The sequence below is a fragment of the Cataglyphis hispanica genome, chromosome 20 (genome assembly GCF_021464435.1).
Source record: "Cataglyphis hispanica isolate Lineage 1 chromosome 20, ULB_Chis1_1.0, whole genome shotgun sequence".
NCBI classification, from domain to species: domain Eukaryota; kingdom Metazoa; phylum Arthropoda; class Insecta; order Hymenoptera; family Formicidae; genus Cataglyphis; species Cataglyphis hispanica.
This window is the reverse complement of record NC_065973.1, coordinates 2,819,228-2,837,540: the sequence shown is the minus strand read 5'-3', so window position 1 is coordinate 2,837,540 and position 18,313 is coordinate 2,819,228. Positions and strand designations below refer to the sequence as shown.

At 33.9% G+C, this 18,313-nt stretch overlaps 1 protein-coding gene across 1 annotated transcript in view; it reads right to left on the bottom strand.

The window, feature by feature from the left end:
* Nucleotides 1-18,313, bottom strand: part of LOC126856895 (glutamate receptor ionotropic, kainate 2) — a 129,609-nt gene that overhangs the window by 52,591 nt on the left and 58,705 nt on the right. The window contains exon 3 of the mRNA XM_050605876.1: nt 3,618-3,779. Coding sequence (XP_050461833.1) covers nt 3,618-3,779 — 162 coding nt within the window. The remainder of the gene's footprint in view (nt 1-3,617; nt 3,780-18,313) is intronic.

Genomic DNA, 18,313 nt, shown 5'->3' with positions numbered 1-18,313 from the left:
TCGATTATCCCACGCGCTTCACTCGGCCATCCAGTAATACGTCACAATACCTCGTAATCCTTACCAGATGTACTCAGAAATGCATAGAGGATTTTCTCAAGTCGAGTATTTCGCAGCGAATTCAATTTCCCTCCGAGTCTGTTTCTTACCGACACAACAGACTATGGAGAAAATAAAGTCTACGTATAAGTAACAATTTTCTCATGGATAAATTTTGCAGGACGTGTCTAAAAGCTTCTCTAAGATGCAGTTCTTTTATATTTAAAGACTCTTTGGCTCAATATAAGACCGGAATGTACGAAAACATCGTATTCATTTATTTCGAAGATTCTAATCTGCAAGAAATTGCAGTAGAGTTAAAAGCGAAATAAAACAAACAACTAAGAGTACGAACTAGAGAATTTCTGAATATAATGCAATTTTTTGATGTACGAAGATATATTTATTTTAACCATCAAAAAAATATCAAGAACGTTTTAATTCTTTCATTCAGAAATCCCTAGGATATGCAAATATTCCTAATCGTCTATCTCAGCGGAATAAGTATTTTGGAGTCTCATCCATTTGACAATTTCCGCACGAGAAAATTCAAATCGTGGACACATTAGGGCGAGGATAACGTAACGACGCGAGCTGCGATTACTTTTAGGCAGAATGCATCGCGGCCTATTAGTCGGCGAGTTCGCGCGCACACAACATTAAACTCGTGCAATGCCCGCGGGATGGGAAAATGTGTACAGGCATCTTCCTGACCTCTCTTGGATGGGAGATTTATCGTGGGGTGAGCGCTAAAGAAAAGTTGGAAAAGTTGTGCGCGGTTCGACACGGCTCAGCCCCGTTCGCGAAAGAGGAAACGCAGTGGCCCGAGTGGAAGGAAGCTGAGCAATCTTTTCAGCCGCGCCTCATGTCGTTTCAAACATGCCGTGGAGGAAAAAAGTGCGTCGGTTCGCGTTACGCACAATGGGATTCCATAGGTATATTTATGGAATATTTCCCTCTTAGGGAAAGGCCTAAGAGGGTGTAAATGGTCGCACGATTCTCCAGCTAGTGAAATAGCGAGATATAAATATAGCTTTCATTTATTTTTATTTTTTTTTTTGTCACATTTATGCATTATGTAATATGTATTTTGATATATTCAATTATTATTTACAGAGAAATAAAACATTCTTCTTATTTCTTTTAATTCTAAAAAATTTTACTTATATAACTTTATTCAAATTTTATTATTATAGTTATTTGTATTATGTCATCCTCTTTAAAAAAAAAAAAAAAAGATAAAAAGATTCTCGAGAGACATTTCAGTGAACTTGAAAATCGCGACATAAACACGGCTTCATCGTGATCTTTTTTATCTTGCTGGTTTAGTGGATTAAGGATCTTTTGCCGTGCTTCGGGAAGAAAATTTTATGCGCTCCCTGGATAGTTACATGATTTAATGCTCGAGTGTGTAATCGTTGCATCATATTCACGAGCTCTACGTGCAATCAGTGGTTCTCCAGCTGTGCTCCTTCCAAATTTATGGAATCTTTTCCGTGTTATTATAAATCTTATCTCACCGAACGCTGATTGTACGCATTCCCATCAATTATTCTACAACATTTATTAAATTACATATGGCCACACATTTATTTCTTCCGGACAAGAAAATAGCGTTTTTATCGTAAGCTCGCGAAGCGCTTGAGAGCCGTTTGATACAAATCAAACATTTGGAATCTTCGCGCGATCCGATGTAGAATTTTCTAAGAAAACACATTCCGAAGAGACATGGCTCCCGTGGCGAATTCATAACCCTCCAGTCGAGTTGCCGGTCGCGCGAGAGATTTGTCTTTTGCGTTCGCGATCGCGCGAGAGACACTGTTATGGTTTCGGCTCTCTCATAGTCGATTCGGTTTCATGTTATTTTACATAAATCTGAAGCTACACCATGTCGCGTGCGACATCCTCGCGCTGTAATTCACGCTATAGCCGCGCTAACTGAATTGCTTTCGCCAGGCTTCCTGCCAACTTTTAAGCTCGCGCGTGTCAAAGGCACAGGCACCGGCATGAGATTCACGTCCGACCGCCAGTCTTTTGATCACATTAATATGAAGATTAAATTAATTAATTAGTTGGTTCTAGATACAGTATTACGTTACTCCCGACCGCCAACTGACGTGTGCGAGTAAAGCTAATTTATGTTCTTTGCATCGCGTAAATTATAATTGCGTGAACTAAATATATGTTGATTTATATTTTCGCATCTGGCATCACATGTGAAATATAAATTTATGTCATATTCTAAACTGGCCTTAAACGCGATGATTTGCTGTGACCATTGAATACAGATAGGGATTATTAGAAAGCGCGATTAAAAAATTTATTGCGCTAATCAATAAGAGGCTGATATATTTTCAAATCTATATTACTCTTTACGGAACTTAATAATTTTAATTCGTATGTTTATTTAATTTTGTGTCGTAATATAAACTAATATTTGTTCTAGAGAACGAAAGCATACGCTTTGTTAACAATATATGTAGCATCGTATCTTTGCAATAGCGATTCATTTTATATAAGTGTTAATGTCAATGTAGCGTAGGCAATGCAGTGTAATTACTAGCAACAGATATTGTGTTACCGTGACGAGTGGTGTGTAAATTTGATCGCGCAACTTTCGAGCGTTGGACGGATTGTAGCTTTGTGTGACCGCAGTTTCCACATTATTCTCACTTGCAATATACAGAAGAAGTTTTACGTCATGTATGAATATTGCTGGGAGTGTTGTAAAAGGTGCCGCGTGGCTGTCATAGTTTAATTAACGCGATAATAATAATTAACCGTGTTTTTGTGCTTGCGCCACAAAAGAGCAGCCAAGAAGAAACATACAAGAGAAGAGAAGAAAAAAAATATCCGGCGATAAAGCCGCTCCCCGGAGCAAGCAATTTATAATTTATTATTTAATTTATTATTTGTTTCTATATTCAAAAGGCATATCGTTTTATCTTTAATTACATTATTCAGAATAAAAGTAAAGCGATAAAAAGATTTTAATATTACGCACCTGTTACATGCTTGGAAAATAAATGACACTGCAATTATCCACTATATTAAGTTGGCTGCGTTATCAATTACTGTCACTGGTTTCTAAACCATATCATAAGTCAATGTTGTATTTGTTATTTGTAAACGCGAGTTTATAAATAACAATTAATTAAAAATTATTGCTCTAACAAATTAAATTTTATTATCTTGTACATAATTATTATCTTTTTGTTCTTTAATAACTGACACACAATTTTGACAATATTTTTTATTAACTTGTAATTCCGAATATGTTGTAAAATTGTGATAGCTAAGCGATGATATCAATGAAAGGAAGTATATTACAAGTAGGGTCGGTCTCTTGTCGCCTATTCTATCAGTTTCTATTAGACAATGAAGTCATGCCTTATCATCATTCCGTAACGATTATCGATATGTTCTCATATAGGGAATTGCACTCGAGTTCTATTGACATAAACTCACGAGGGAGATATAATAGATAATTGCTCTCGTGTAAATTTAAAATAACCCTTATAAGATAATATTTTTCATCATTTCTATTTCTATCTTCTATTAGTTTATTATTTTCCTACCTTTTTTGGATGTGCGGAACGAGTCATCTTTAGGAACATATTGTATATCATAAACCAATGTCGTGTTTGCCAGGAGAGTTTTATCTTTGTTGATCTTGTAAATAGCGTACTTGAACGCCAACTCCGATGGGCTATCCTTTTGATCCTCGGTAAAAATTGCTCCTGCAACAATTTAAATACATATCTTCTTTAAACGCGCTGATCTTTTATCCCATATCTAGGATCCTATAATATTATACACAGTAGCCACATGAATTATTAATATTATATATATATATATATATATATATATATATGTTATTTAAATAATTGCGTTGTGTGTGGTAAGACATTATTTTTAAAAACGTAATAACGATATGTAATATATCATTATTACGTTTTTGAATATCGATTTCTCTTTATTTAAAAAGTATCAAATCAAATATCAATTATCAAAATATGTATTGAGTATTTAATTAACTACACATATAATTTATTAATTTTATTTAATTAAAATCCATTACCGTAAAAAATGACACTGAAAGGAATCAAAATTGATCAAAGCGATCCTGTTCGTGAATGTAATTTTCTTACAAAGAGGCATTTATCTCGCGACTCTTAATAAGCGAATAGCAAATTTCAGCACGTTCGTTAATTGCACGTTCATTTTGTCGGTGATAGGAAGTACGGAATTTTATTTCGGAATTACATTATATATCTCTTGAATTGCGAGTGAAGTTTTCCCCGGGGGGACACGCGTCCACGCCAGAAGCAAGATAGAGTTAGTAACACGACGAATCTGAAAAGAAAATTTCAGCTTTGCTAAAAGAAACTGAATTCATTGAAAGTTGTAAGTTATAACCGAGTTCGTGAACTTGCAATAACGACTTTGTCTGTATCTGTCATACATATCTACATACATATACAATGTTAAGGTACCGCGCGATTCTCCCCTAAATTTAATTAATGACTTCACCACGGGCGCAGCTCACTTCGAACGCGAGTTTTAATTAAATTCGAATAATTACCGCGACTAAAACCGCGCTTACGATATCAGAAAGTACTTTGGCGAAAACTACTTCTCGTAAATTAAACGTCGAATTCGCGTCAAAAATAATCAACATTAAGAATTACATTTTATGTCACATAATTAATAAAATTCACTTTATCATTCACAATTAGTGTAAAATTATTTCATGTTCACTTAATAAAAATTGATCGATATAATTGATAATTAAATTAATCTTGAGGGAATAATAAGATAATTGATAAAATTATTCTGTTAATTAATTCGCCAAATGAAATCTACCTTGTAAATGTTACATTTTCTCTCAACTCTAATCTTTCAAGGCAAGATTGAAGAAACATCGGTTGCGGTTTACGGTGAATGTAATTTGATTAACGAAATAATAATTAATTCACATGTTTTATTGATGCTAAAAATATACACTTTTATAAAAATACGTAAAAAAAGAACATGTGCGCGGAATAATTAGACAACTCTGTAATTTTTATCGTCCTTCATTATTGCTCATTAAGATATGTCAACGACGCAAATTTCTGCTTATTCAAAGGTAGCTTAAGCGAAGACATTTTGCCGCTCGATAATTGCTTAACGCGTCATATCGAGTTGCTATTCTTTACATCGCGGCCGTTTTTATAATTGCAGTAATCAACTTTATACTTTCAAGCCTTCTTTTTTGTCTTTCTCATTCGAATTGGTCGAATAAAATGCTTTTCAAAAAAAAAAAATGATATATTTTTCTACATTAGCTTTATAGCGACTAATCTATCTCGAAGTAATCCGACCGTTAATCCCCCGAAGCGCTCTTCACTAGGTAACTTCAATTTCCTGGCTTTATCTTGCAGCACGTGACTGCTGCAGCGTTTGAGTTTTTATACAAGTGGTCATTTCTTCTTCCATAAAAAGAGCCGGGCTTTTTTTTATAAAAGGAACTAGACACATAATTATTTTGGGATAGAATATTTCTAATATACTATACTCATGTGTACCTTCCATATACTAAAGGTATTACACACAAATATCGCTTATAATAATCTAGATTGCAGTAAATTTTTATCAAAATCTATATAAAATTTACTTACAAAATTTTGCATTCTTAACATAGGTTTTAATTATAAATTACACATAGTTGTTGTTTAATAAATTTTCTGCTCTCTCTCTCTCTCTCTCTCTCTCTCTCTCTCTCTCTCTCCATTTTATATTAAGCGTTTAATTAGACAGTTGTGCTGATATTACTTTAATAATATTTGGCAGAAGCTTATATTGTACTTAGCACGTAGCTATACGACGGATATTAACGTGGCCATATCTGAGTTCAACCGCATTACAGCAATTGTGCATGCTCTACAACAGAGTTGCATTGTTCTCTCGAGTGCCGTGAAATGCAGGGATAGGTGTTTTGATGACAGTGCCATTACAGTTAAAAACGATCAGCATGAATGACTCTTTTAAGCATCGTTTTTTTTTTGTATCAAATAGACATTTTTCATTCATATGTCATGCCAATCATTGCTCAAATTTGCATCAGGATTATAATGAAACAGGAATGGCAGTGAAGTACTGAATATAATAAGATTTCTACAAAATTCATTCATTGATTTAATTTTGGTAAAAGCTTATTAGAGTACACGGATTTTAGAAGTTTAATGTTGAAAGAAATCATATTTTTTTCAATCAAAAATATTTTTTATTTACTTTTCATTTACTTTCACTCACTTTTTTATTTTATTTATAGATATCTTTATTGTTGCGAGAAATCACTTGTGATATTATATGCTTTGTAAAGTCTTCTGTATTCGCGCACTTTGCTGTTATCGGCTCACAGTGAAGCCTCTTTTCAAAGAAGCATAAACGTCAGCTTTTTATAAAATGGAACGCGTTTTATTAAAATGGAACGCGTTTTTAACTTGAGAAAAATCGGAGATAGCTTGAATATATATTCGTAATTTGTTCGATGCCCATTGAGAGAAAAATAAGTCTTCGGAAACCGTAGATGTTAATAAAATAATAGGCTCTATGCTTTCCACAAGTGAAAAATAGTTAGAGGCAAAGTAATAAAAGCGAAAAATATTCAGAGAATTGTAATATTTTTTTAGATAAAAGTTTTTAATTGTTTTATATCATTACAATACATATTTTCATAGTAAACATATAATTGCAATGAGTCTGTAGAGACAATAAAAGGCGCCTACTTATTGATTAACCAACTGACCTATGCGTTAGCAAGGCTTCGAGAACAAAGCTATAGATTACGGTTCTATTAAATAATCTTAGTAGTATTCTTTATTATTTTCATCGCAAGAAAAGAATCTTATCTGGCAAGAACTAATTTTTTTTGAAGTACTAATCTTACAAATAAAGTAATGCATAAAGTAATTCACAACAATAGTTTTTAAAATTTTATATGTTGATAAATCTTTTAAAGAAGTTTTATATTATATAGAATACAACACAAACACAGAAAAATATCAAATAGCGTATTATAAAAAGCGTAAAATATAGTTTTATATTGCCGCGTATCAGCCGACATTGTTTACAGGTTTCTGATAAAATAGATTATTTTAACGGATTTTCCCACAGTTATTTATGTAACTGTGGTATTTTGAATAGATCCTACGTGTATCTGCTAATAAATTTTCGCGCAATATTTTACGAAAGTGCGGCACGCTGAATAAATTACTGGAAAAATCGAATGTAAACGAAGAGCATAGTTGTATTTTCAATACTATACAAAATGTTCATTAACATTCGTGTTTTGAACGATATTATCAATATGTTGATTATTCTTGTCAGTTAATATCAGAGAAACTCTGCGTATGATCATACGTTATCATTAATAATTATTTCGTTTAATATATACAGCTAAATTACAGTACATTGAACAAATGCCTCGCTCATGATTAAGATTTTAACAAACTCTTTATTAAATTTGATGGTATTGAATATTCATTACACGCGCTACTGATATGAATAAAACACGTATTACTTTTGCAGATTGAATATAGATAAAATGATCGAAATAATTGTATAAAAAAAAAATCAAGTTAACGGAAATTTCACTTATATATTCTACGCTTTAATAGTGAAATATGAAATTGGAAGTGAATAAAATTTTAATGAAGTAATAATTTTGATAGAGTGTAAAAATTAATAATTATTTATTAATTATTAATTTTATAGATAAAATATATAAACATAAATTTCGTTGAACATTAATTATAGAAAAAAATATTTTTTAAATTTTTTCTTATAAAGTAGAAAAGTAGAAGAAATATATTAAAACTTGCAAAGCCTATTTTTCACACGCGGTCGATAATAGATGTGATAAGATAGGAGTTAACATAACCGCGTGAATTGTTGTGGACGTGCTCGAAGACCCGCTCGATGAATTTGGACAGGGCTGCAGTTGATGCATGTAATTAGTCGCGCAAGTTGTCGCGAACATTCTGGAAATTTCTATAAACATTGAGCCAAGATTAACATAACAATTTTATATTAATGACGTTCGCATTAACAACAACTCTATGACTAACGAGCCTTGCTATGAGCGATTTATTTCGTTCATGTTAGTTTAACAGACATAATTATATCTATATGGAGCAATATAGATAAAAAAATTTAGTTTGTGATTTTTTAAAATGTTCTTCAGTTACTATTTTGAAATAATAAAAAAAAAACTAAAGTTCAAATTAAAAAAATTTTTTTTTTAGTTTTAATTTTAATAGATTAATAAAATTTTTATGAATAAATGATTCCAAATACGACATAATTTGGATGAATTTCAATTAGATATGAATTTCAATTAGATATAATTGTTAGCCATCTAACATAAATTATCTGAATTATATCGTGTTTTATATGTATAATTTATCGCAAAAGTTAATTCATTAAAATAATTTTCGAAAAAAAGTCAATAAAAAATATAAAAAATCTTTATACTTTTTTTATGATATTAACAAAAAAATATGAAGAAAAATAATATTATATTTCAAAAAATAATGAAAAAAACAAATTTGTTTTTTTTTTAATAGAAAAAACATGTTTCTTTCAACGTTTACTTTTTATTAGAAAAAAAAACCAATTTTTTGACATCTCTAGTGCTTCCATTGCTCTCTACGTACACGCGAATATTTTTTAATAGAAATTTCAATGCTTTTTGTTAAAATAGCTCACTTCTGTGAAATTTATTCATCTTAATTGCTGCAATAAACAAATTAAATAAATTCTAATCTGGAGAAGTTGGGGGCATCTTTTTACACTCACTTCGTTAAAGAGCCATTCTCTTTTCCATTTAATTATTATAAGTTGATAAGATTCTCGCTCTTTCCAATGAAGCTTCTTGGAAGTTGACGTTGCAGATTCACTCGTCGGCAGTTTCGCCTCTGCTATTATCTTTCGTTATCGCTGTTCATTGATCCGGCACGGCAAACTTTGTAAACTTCGGACAACTGTCTACACCCACGTCGATCAGGCAAATCGGCACTCAGAGGAGGTGACTTCGTCCTTTCACCCGCTTCCGATAACGGGTTGATTCTAGCTGGTGAGGGTGATACGCGCTTCTCGGTAACATAGTCGGGTACTTGATTAAATTTGTTTGCTCAACATCTCTCTTAGCGTGCATTCCGTTCGTGGGCGGAACGCATGTCGAGACCGGGTATTAAAACAGATTCGCCGATTTCGCAGCAACAATGGATACGCGTTTGATTACTTGCATGTTCTTGACTAGTCTTGATGATTTTATATATAGGAATAAATATATAATGTAATTTATAGAAAATGTGTAAGAAATAAGAATATAATTAATATTTTTAATTTTAAGAATAATTTATAATATACTAAAAATATTAATAAAATTATTAAATTAAAAATACATATATTCTATTTATGTTGACAAGCTATGGTATAAATTTATTATTTTACACTGTTTTTATTAAAAATAAATAATATTTAATTTTTTTCTATAAATATTCTAATTTTTTCTATTTTTAAATAATATAACGCTATTTTTAAAAAATTTCTTTAAAATAATAAAAATAGTCAAATATAGGTAATGTTACAATGCTCCTTTAATCTAATTGATAGCGTAAATGAAATTAAATGGAACATTCATGTATTTTAACTACTATTTATTATTTTCAATTTATTTGCAATTTATTTATTGAGGCTATTCGTACTCGAAGTTTCACGCGCATAAGCACGAAATTTCTTTTACTCGAATTTCTCCTTTCATTCCCGTAATTTTCCTCCAGATAGCAAGAAATCTCGAAGGCGTCTATAACATCTATAGATTCATCTTTAAAAGTAAATAAGTAAATAAGATTTTTCCAATAGCATTGAAATTTGAACATGGAGGAAAGAAATTTTTTGCAACTCTTTTATTCTTCAGATAAATTATATTTGTTTTTATAAAAATAAAATGTTAAGCTTTTCTATTAAACTGAAAATATTAAAAAATAAAAAAATACGATACAAGTTAAATTTGTATCTATATTAGATAATTATTCTTGAAAATAATGTTAAATGGTTACTTGCAATGTTGAGTTGATAAATTTACCGATCTCTCGGTTTTATTTATTTTTCCATTAACGTGGATCCTAGTCTTGCTTCTAACGTAATATAATAATATTTAGCCTTTAGTAAAGATGTGCTTCTTCATTAAGCTGATTATACGCTTGATCTCTCTGAATAAGTCGAGTCAATACTAAATATACAGGAGCGACGGAATAGTTAACGATGTATCAGCATGAAAGATATATTTAAAAATTCTGCCTTCTCAGACGTAACACAAACAATTTTTATTAAAAAAGTTGGAATATTTTTAACATATAAGAAAAATAAATTTAAAAAAAAATTTTTTTTTAAATTAAAACTGGTCCTTATAATAATAAATTTTTTTATTTCATTTCATTTTTTATTTTTGTATACGTTTTATTTTATGAAAAATTTTTTAATTAATATATAATATATATTAAAATTTTTTTTATTTAAAAAAATGCATTATAAGAGAAGATTGTACAATTACTAATTTGTAATCTTGCAAGTTGAAAGAATATGAAACGTCTTTGGCGATCCGTCACTGCTTAGAACGGGTACGAGATGCATTTATCAACGTTTTGTTGCCGGAGATGAAGCTCGGAAAAGATTTCCTTCTTGCAAGTTCCGGCAGCCATATGCTCTTGGCCGAACACATAATCACAATTGACTTTGAGCGATTTTGAGCCTGAAACGCGCGGATTTATCGTTAAAGTCCATTTTTAACAGAAAAATTGCTGATCAAACAAGACGTTAATCTATGGAAACTAAATTCATAATTTTATTATTTCTCCTAGTTTAAGCAATATTATATGTATTATCGAACAAGGTAAAAAGAATAGAATTACATATTTGACAAAAGATCAATCATTGTATTTTATATTCCAACTTTGTATAAGAAAATCTTTACGTTTTTATATTTTTTTAGTCTAAAATGTTAAATAATGATGCGCGCAAAAATAATCTCCAATTCCCGAAAGACGCATTAAATAAATAGCGGCTTTATTTGTTCTCAATTATTTAGTTTGGCACAATACAGAGCGTTCCGGATTAAATATCGACTGTTCAAGCGAGACAATGCCTTGAGCATCGAAAATGGCCCACGGTGTATCCATGAAAATAATTCTCCGGAAGAGAAGAGAGAAAGAGAGAGAGAGAGAGAGAGAACCTTGTATACCGGGACTTGAATTATCGCAGTCCCGACGTAACGCCCAGGGGAAATACGGGACACAACCGGAACCGATAATGCACGTCCGGTATAAACGCCAGCAGATACCTGCAACGGTACGTATCGATACGACGCTCGTATGCGTACGCAGATTTATCGGTGGATCGACGAGTTATTGTTCGATGGATTAACAACTTATTACGTCACCACGTTGTGCGGTGCGATGCGAGCGACCGGATCTGCTATCGGTTATCGTTAATACAATTTAAGTTTGCTTTAAATGATACGTTAAAATCGAAAAATCGAAACGGTTCTCGCGTATAATATCGACGTTCTGAATTAAAATCCAAATTTGATCACTGCATGTTATATGAAACAGACTTTTCGATACTTTTCACACATTGTACGGGATAGAAATATGCAGTCGTCGCAGTCGCGATCGAAGGAGGCATCGGGTAACATGGGGAAACTTGACGATAATCGCGGGAAATCGCGCGCTAATTAGCGCTCGCGATTACTAACGCGCGCCGGAAAATTGTCAGATCTCGCGTGACTAATGAGCGACTAAGTAGCTCAAGATGATCTCGCGAATGCGAAACTAAACTCGGGGAACGCGCAAGGATAGAAGGAAGCGCAACCGGCACTAGCGATAAGAAGTTCTCCTCTGCGTTAAACTTGTTAGCCTCCGTTTTCTCGGCGAGCGAGACGCAATCGCGATTCCCGCCCGTTGCACACGATTATCTACATCACGGCGAAACTGCTTACGAGGTTAATTATTCGCATTTATGACGGTTTATTAACACTTCCGCGCGATAAAATTCTATTGGGTCGGCCAACTCAACATACAAGGAGAAGAACTAAAAAGACGTATATATATATATCAAAATATATCAAAGATGTAAAGTGAAAAATTAAAAATAACTTTTTGAGAAATAATTGTAATTATTTGTAATTATACACAGCACATATGACGGCAAATTGTGGAAGATTAATTCAATTAATTGCAAAGCATATGATCGAATCGACGGGATAAATTTGACCGCGTTTGATTTACAAGAATTGCGCGATTCGAATTTAAAGATAATTTATATCTCAGAATTTAATTCAAATTTAATTCGGAATCTTTATTAGCGACACGTGCGAAGTGATTAGATCTCATCCTTAGGTCGTTACGCTTATAAAAAGATAACGTGGGCAATCCTCTGCGATTAGCATGCGCTTAGTAAGAATGTAAGAACATTATTTTCAACTGCAATTAACGGCCCGCGAGTTTGCGGAAACGGTCCGTGAGCACGAACGCTGACAAATTAATACATTCTCCTAAGTTTTCAATGGCGCTTCTCGCAGGATCGAGGTGAAAAAAGTCCCGGGAACTCTCCGTGTCATCTTTGTTCCCGGAACGCCAAGCTCTTCGGAGAGGCAACTTCAATAATTGCGATGCTAACTTATCGTTGTCTTTAATTTGACTGTCTTCCTCCTCGACTTGCTCGACGATCTGCAGGCGAGATTCCGTTCGCGAAACTTTCTCGTTCCTTGATTACGCGCTTCCTTTCTCTCTCTCTCTCTCTCTCTCTCTCTCTCTCTCTCTTCTCTGTGTTTTTGCTCGCGTTCAGCTCGCGTGGCAGAAGCAAAATGTCTCCAAATAGAATATAACGCCTGTTCGCGGGGATATAATTATTTGTTTGTCCGCAGAATCACGTTGATGTTACATCTCTGCGACTGTTACTGTACCACACCAGCAAAGTTATATTACACTTCGCGGATTTCGTTAATCTCTTGCGCCTACGACGCGGAGTAGCTTCCGTAGAATCGTAATTAAAACTTCTCCGGTCGCATTCGAAGTAACATCCTTTCTGAAATTATTTTCAGGCGTTCAATTAGTACGGTGCATATATATATATATATATATATATATATATATATATATATATATATATATATATATATATGTACGTTACTCCGACCGACGTTTTAATGACTTATGCTTAGTACGGGCGTATCGCTTATTTCACCGCAAAATAAAATATCTACAAAGTAAAATGGCCATCGTAAGTCTTTATCCCGGCGTGATCTACGATATGTTTGTCGCTCGTTCGATTTGGCATTCGCGTCTGGGCGATGACCGATAAAAATGTCCATTCGAAACGCTCGCGAGAGCGTTTCGTCCGACATTTGCGTCGAATAAGAATCGCTAGGTGATGCATGCCCCGCTTAAAGCAGTCGTACGTATCGGCTTCACGTACATCGGAGGATGCGAGATCTCGCGTCTACCACATGCATATACCGCAACGGCGAAAGTGCCGGCGCCGCAATATTGGCGGGCGCCGGGTGAGGAGAGGAGGAGAAGGAGGAGGAGGAGGGGAGGGGGGGGGTGACGGTCAGCCTCCGCATCCGCCGAGATTTATTCGCGAAATTGTGAATCTGGTTCCGCGAGGATGCTCCCGCGTATAATGGCATGCATATGTATATCACGCGTATGCGCGGCTCCGCTGAAACTTTTACGGCCCGAAAGCCGTTCATCTTTTATAGCGGTATCTTCATATCCCCCTTGGTTGCGTGTTCCTATTTCATGGCGCGCGATTTCAATCGCGTGCCGCGCGGTAATCTAACGCGATCTCCACAAATATTCTCGGCGGCTATCCCGCCGGAATCCGCGGCTCGGCTATTGCGTATAAAATTAATTCATCGCTCCCGCGCGCAAATTTACTCAACCGTTAATCCCGTGTCGAGAATGAAATTGAGTAGCTTTCGTTGTATCGAAATTCCATGTTCGATTCAATTCGCTATATTCGAGAACAAAGCGCAAACGTTAACATATAATACAGCTGGAATAAGCATGTATTTCAACGAAAGAGAACGAGAGAAAGAGAGGGAGGGAGGGAGAGAGATGGAGAGAACAGTCCAGTTTTCCAGAGATCCAATAATAATAATGATCATTTTTCGCCATCGTATTGCCGCAAAGTGATTATCGCCACAAAGTTATATTTGCACGAGGCACATTAGCTCGTCAAGTACACTAGTGCAGCTTTATTAGCTATGTGCATCGGGCTTTTAGTTACATTCCTATCTCCCGCGTCGTACACACAGGGTTTATTTCTACTCTTAAACGCGTCGTTATGAAAACGCTGGTCGTTTCGACTCGCCGTTGCTGCTCGCTCTCCCATATATTTATTCTGTTACAAAGATTCTCTCCCAGTTAGATGCACTTTTCTCTCTTCCTTTGTTGCAAAAAAATATTCATACTTTTGTTCGTAGATAGTAACTTGATTATTGTTATAACTCCGATTCCCTGTCCGCTTTTATGACGGAAAAATGTTAGAAATGATTGGTTGATTTTAACTATTTTTTTAAACATTTTGTTTATTTATTGCATTAAATTTCTATACAGCATTAAATCAGTTAATGCGTAATATAAAATTTTTATATTCTTTCTTCTACGATATTTTATAAATATGCGGCGCACATGCTCTTCATTAATCGATGGGGTCGATGAACTTATGCTCTTTCCTTTTTCGTCCGACGTAACGCTACAAAAAGATCGACAAAAAATGGATAAAAGGATATTCTTTTCATCGATAATCGAGAATTAATGTTCAGGAACCGGGTATACACAGGTTCCCGTGTATACCCGGTGTTACTATTCACTTTCCTTTAACTTAATGTGTTTAAAATAGATAGTATCATAATCGATTGTGTCTTGTGTCACGAGACATATTTTTATCCTATATTTCATTTCAGTGATGTATTTTTATCGAGAGTTAGAAGGGTGAAGAATAATTCAGAGCTATAAAATGCAGGATAAGGTCGACGCAAAATGTTATAAGCTGTTTTTCCAGAAAATGTTGGGGATAGAGAATTCTTTTTTAATATCTTAAAGTTTGTTGAGGATGAAGGGGGTGGGCCATTTACGAGAGAAATGGGATACCGCTGTCAAAACCTGCAGGTGAAGAACGGAGACTTTTCTCCATTTTTTTTGAACATTCAATATGTGTGTATAAACATACGTACAATGCATAAAGTGCGTAAAGCATTATGGGTGACAATGTATTATGCATTATAATGCATTATGGCCTTTCGCATATTGATACGCAAACGTGTATCTGCACGGTGAGTTTTCCTTCGCCCGCAAGTCTTTGTGCATTTTTGCATACTTTGATTTTTGCCGTTAGCCTCCGATGTTCAGTATCGATACCCATTGATATGGATCGATCGTCGTGCCGTAAAATGTTATCAAGCAACGGCAGACGAGATAAAGAGACGTATCGGTGCATACGACACACTTATACATACACATGCATACACACATACACTCTAGCGACGCGGTACAAGACGCGGAATAAGACAAAGGTGGAGAGAAGCCGCAGCTGTGTACGTACATAAAATACATTTTATCGGCTTTCATCGTCTCCCCTTCTCTCCTCTTTTGAAATTCATACTGCATTCCCCCGTCGGATTTCCTCGGTGTTTCCTTCCTTCCGCATCCATGACGTCAAGAAACTCAAATTTCCGTTTACCTTCTCTTGCCACGCTTCGGATCCTTTGCGTTTGAGGAATCTTTCTCGTTGCACCACGCGCGCGTGCATCTCATATCTGACATGTGGCACGTGAAGGAGCCACGTATTTTTCGACGCGCCTCTTATCGTCGGGATCAGATTATTGCAAAAGTTTAACCAGACAAATTTGTGAACTCGAAAATTTTTAGAATACGAGGATGAATTGTATTTAACTAATTATTTTTAATATTTTGTTTTTAATTATCAAAATAATCAACCGAAAATGATTTAATAATATAAAATAACTAAACAATACGTGAGAATTTTTATAAAAGACAACAACAGTATACACACTCTCTTTTTCGTTCACATCATGTGTGTACATATTTCATATAAATATTCTTTCCCTCTGTTTCCGTCAAGAACAAGCGAAATTTTATGGCACCATACCGAGATTTTCAATGAAAAACGTACAATACGAATCCGCCAGCGAGAGTCGAAATATTTACGGAGCACATTTTCGGTAGAGATATAACATGTTGCAAGTTGCGCGCGCATATGCTGCGAGAGATCACTGAAATTTCGTAAATGATGAAATGCTTTGTTTTTAGAAAGTCACAAAACAGAATTTTCGCACGACTGTTTCAGTCAAAATAGCTCTACTTCTTTTATATGTAGGACACATGGATGCATTTTGTGGATAGATTAAAGAATAAACTAATTGAAAAATAAGATTAGAAATATTGTGACTTATAAATTGATTAATTTGAATTTCTATTTCATTATATTAATTTTTATTAATGAATAATTTTTATTGCACATACGAAAAATGAAAAAATTTTGGCTAACACGAATGTGAAAATTATTATAAAATTGTTTTTTTGTAGGAAATATATAATATGTTTATTTCCATATTTAACAATATTTTTGTTTGTATAAAGAAAAGATTGATGTCAGAATCAATATTCATGATAATTTGCTGTATAAAATATGCCATTAATTATACTCGAGAATAGCGCGTTCAATAATCGTGAGAGCAATTCAGCTGCGCGCATTCGGTGTAACATACATGTTTCCGATGTTAACTGACAATTATGCATAATTGTGGTGCATATTAATTTGCGTTATAATGTAGAGAGTAATAAGTAACATCTGTCCATTAAAAGTTCGGTTTGATTTTCTACACGTGAACCAGCGCGAACATGAGTTTCATTACGCATCAAAATTTCGCATTTCGAATGAGGAGAACTCTTGCCTTTGATCAAGCAAGCTTTAAGGGAAGCTCTTTGTACATAACTAATACTCTAACACTCTCTTGTACATATCTAAACTCTTTGTACAAAGCTAATAGTCACTTGTAAAAGTATACGAATAAAATGCATAATGTTCGATAACAATATATAAAAAACGTATCTATTTACAAGCATCTGCTATTATATGCGCTCGTTTGCTTTTTATTTTTAATTTTTTCTAAATGATTTCAAAAATAATTTGATCAATACAAACAATGGAACTCTAGTACTTTTACATTAAATTCAAATAAAATATAGAAGCATACACAGTTTTGAAAATCAATTAAATTACGTGAAAATGGTTTAAAAATTGATCACTATTTGAAGTACTCTTAGATTTTTCTATATACATTTAGGAAATATATAAGTGATACAATAAAAATATTTCATATATATTCCATAGATAACCAAAATTATTACTGATTACATTTCATTACTTATAACGATCCATTAATTTTTTTCCATGATTCGTGACAATTAATAATATTTTTGATTCCTTTAAAAACAAAGATAAAATTTCTCGTGAAACATTTATTGTAGTAAAACTATATATAAAATAAAAAAACAAAAATAAATTTTTACTGTAAAACTAGTTGTTTGTAGAATAAAAGGAAGCAGTATTCGAAGCATGAAATTTCATTGTTGCAATATTTTTGTACGAAAATTCCAATTGAAATCAAACGTAAATATTTAATGGATAAATTCTCATCGAGAATAGATTTAAACTATTTCTCATTCACAGATAGTAATACATATTTTCGAGTAAAAAATAAGGGCGAGAAAAGAAAAAAAAGAAACAATATAAGATTTAAAGCTATCTTTCGTACATGTACGTGTCAAGGAGGTCGGATGCGAAGGAAGTTACGATAACCGGATGTTTTACGCAGCTTCGATATATCGACCGGAGATGAGCCGTGTAAGACGTCGATAGGAAGTGGGAAATCCGCCGAATCTTCCCCACGGACGACGAACAACGAGATCGGAGTAACTCTCAATCGGAATAAGTTAGAACGTCGCATTTCAGCAGTCTTGGGAGAGTGCTCGCCGGTGATGCAGAGAAGCGTCAGGCGAATCGTAAGGATCGTTCCCCTTTCGCACGCGTGTGATTTTAAAAGGACGTGGAGAAATACGGATGACTCTCGAGAATCCCCTGGCTTAGCATAAGCGCGAAAATGGGCCACTATGTTCGCGCAATATTTCTTTTTTTC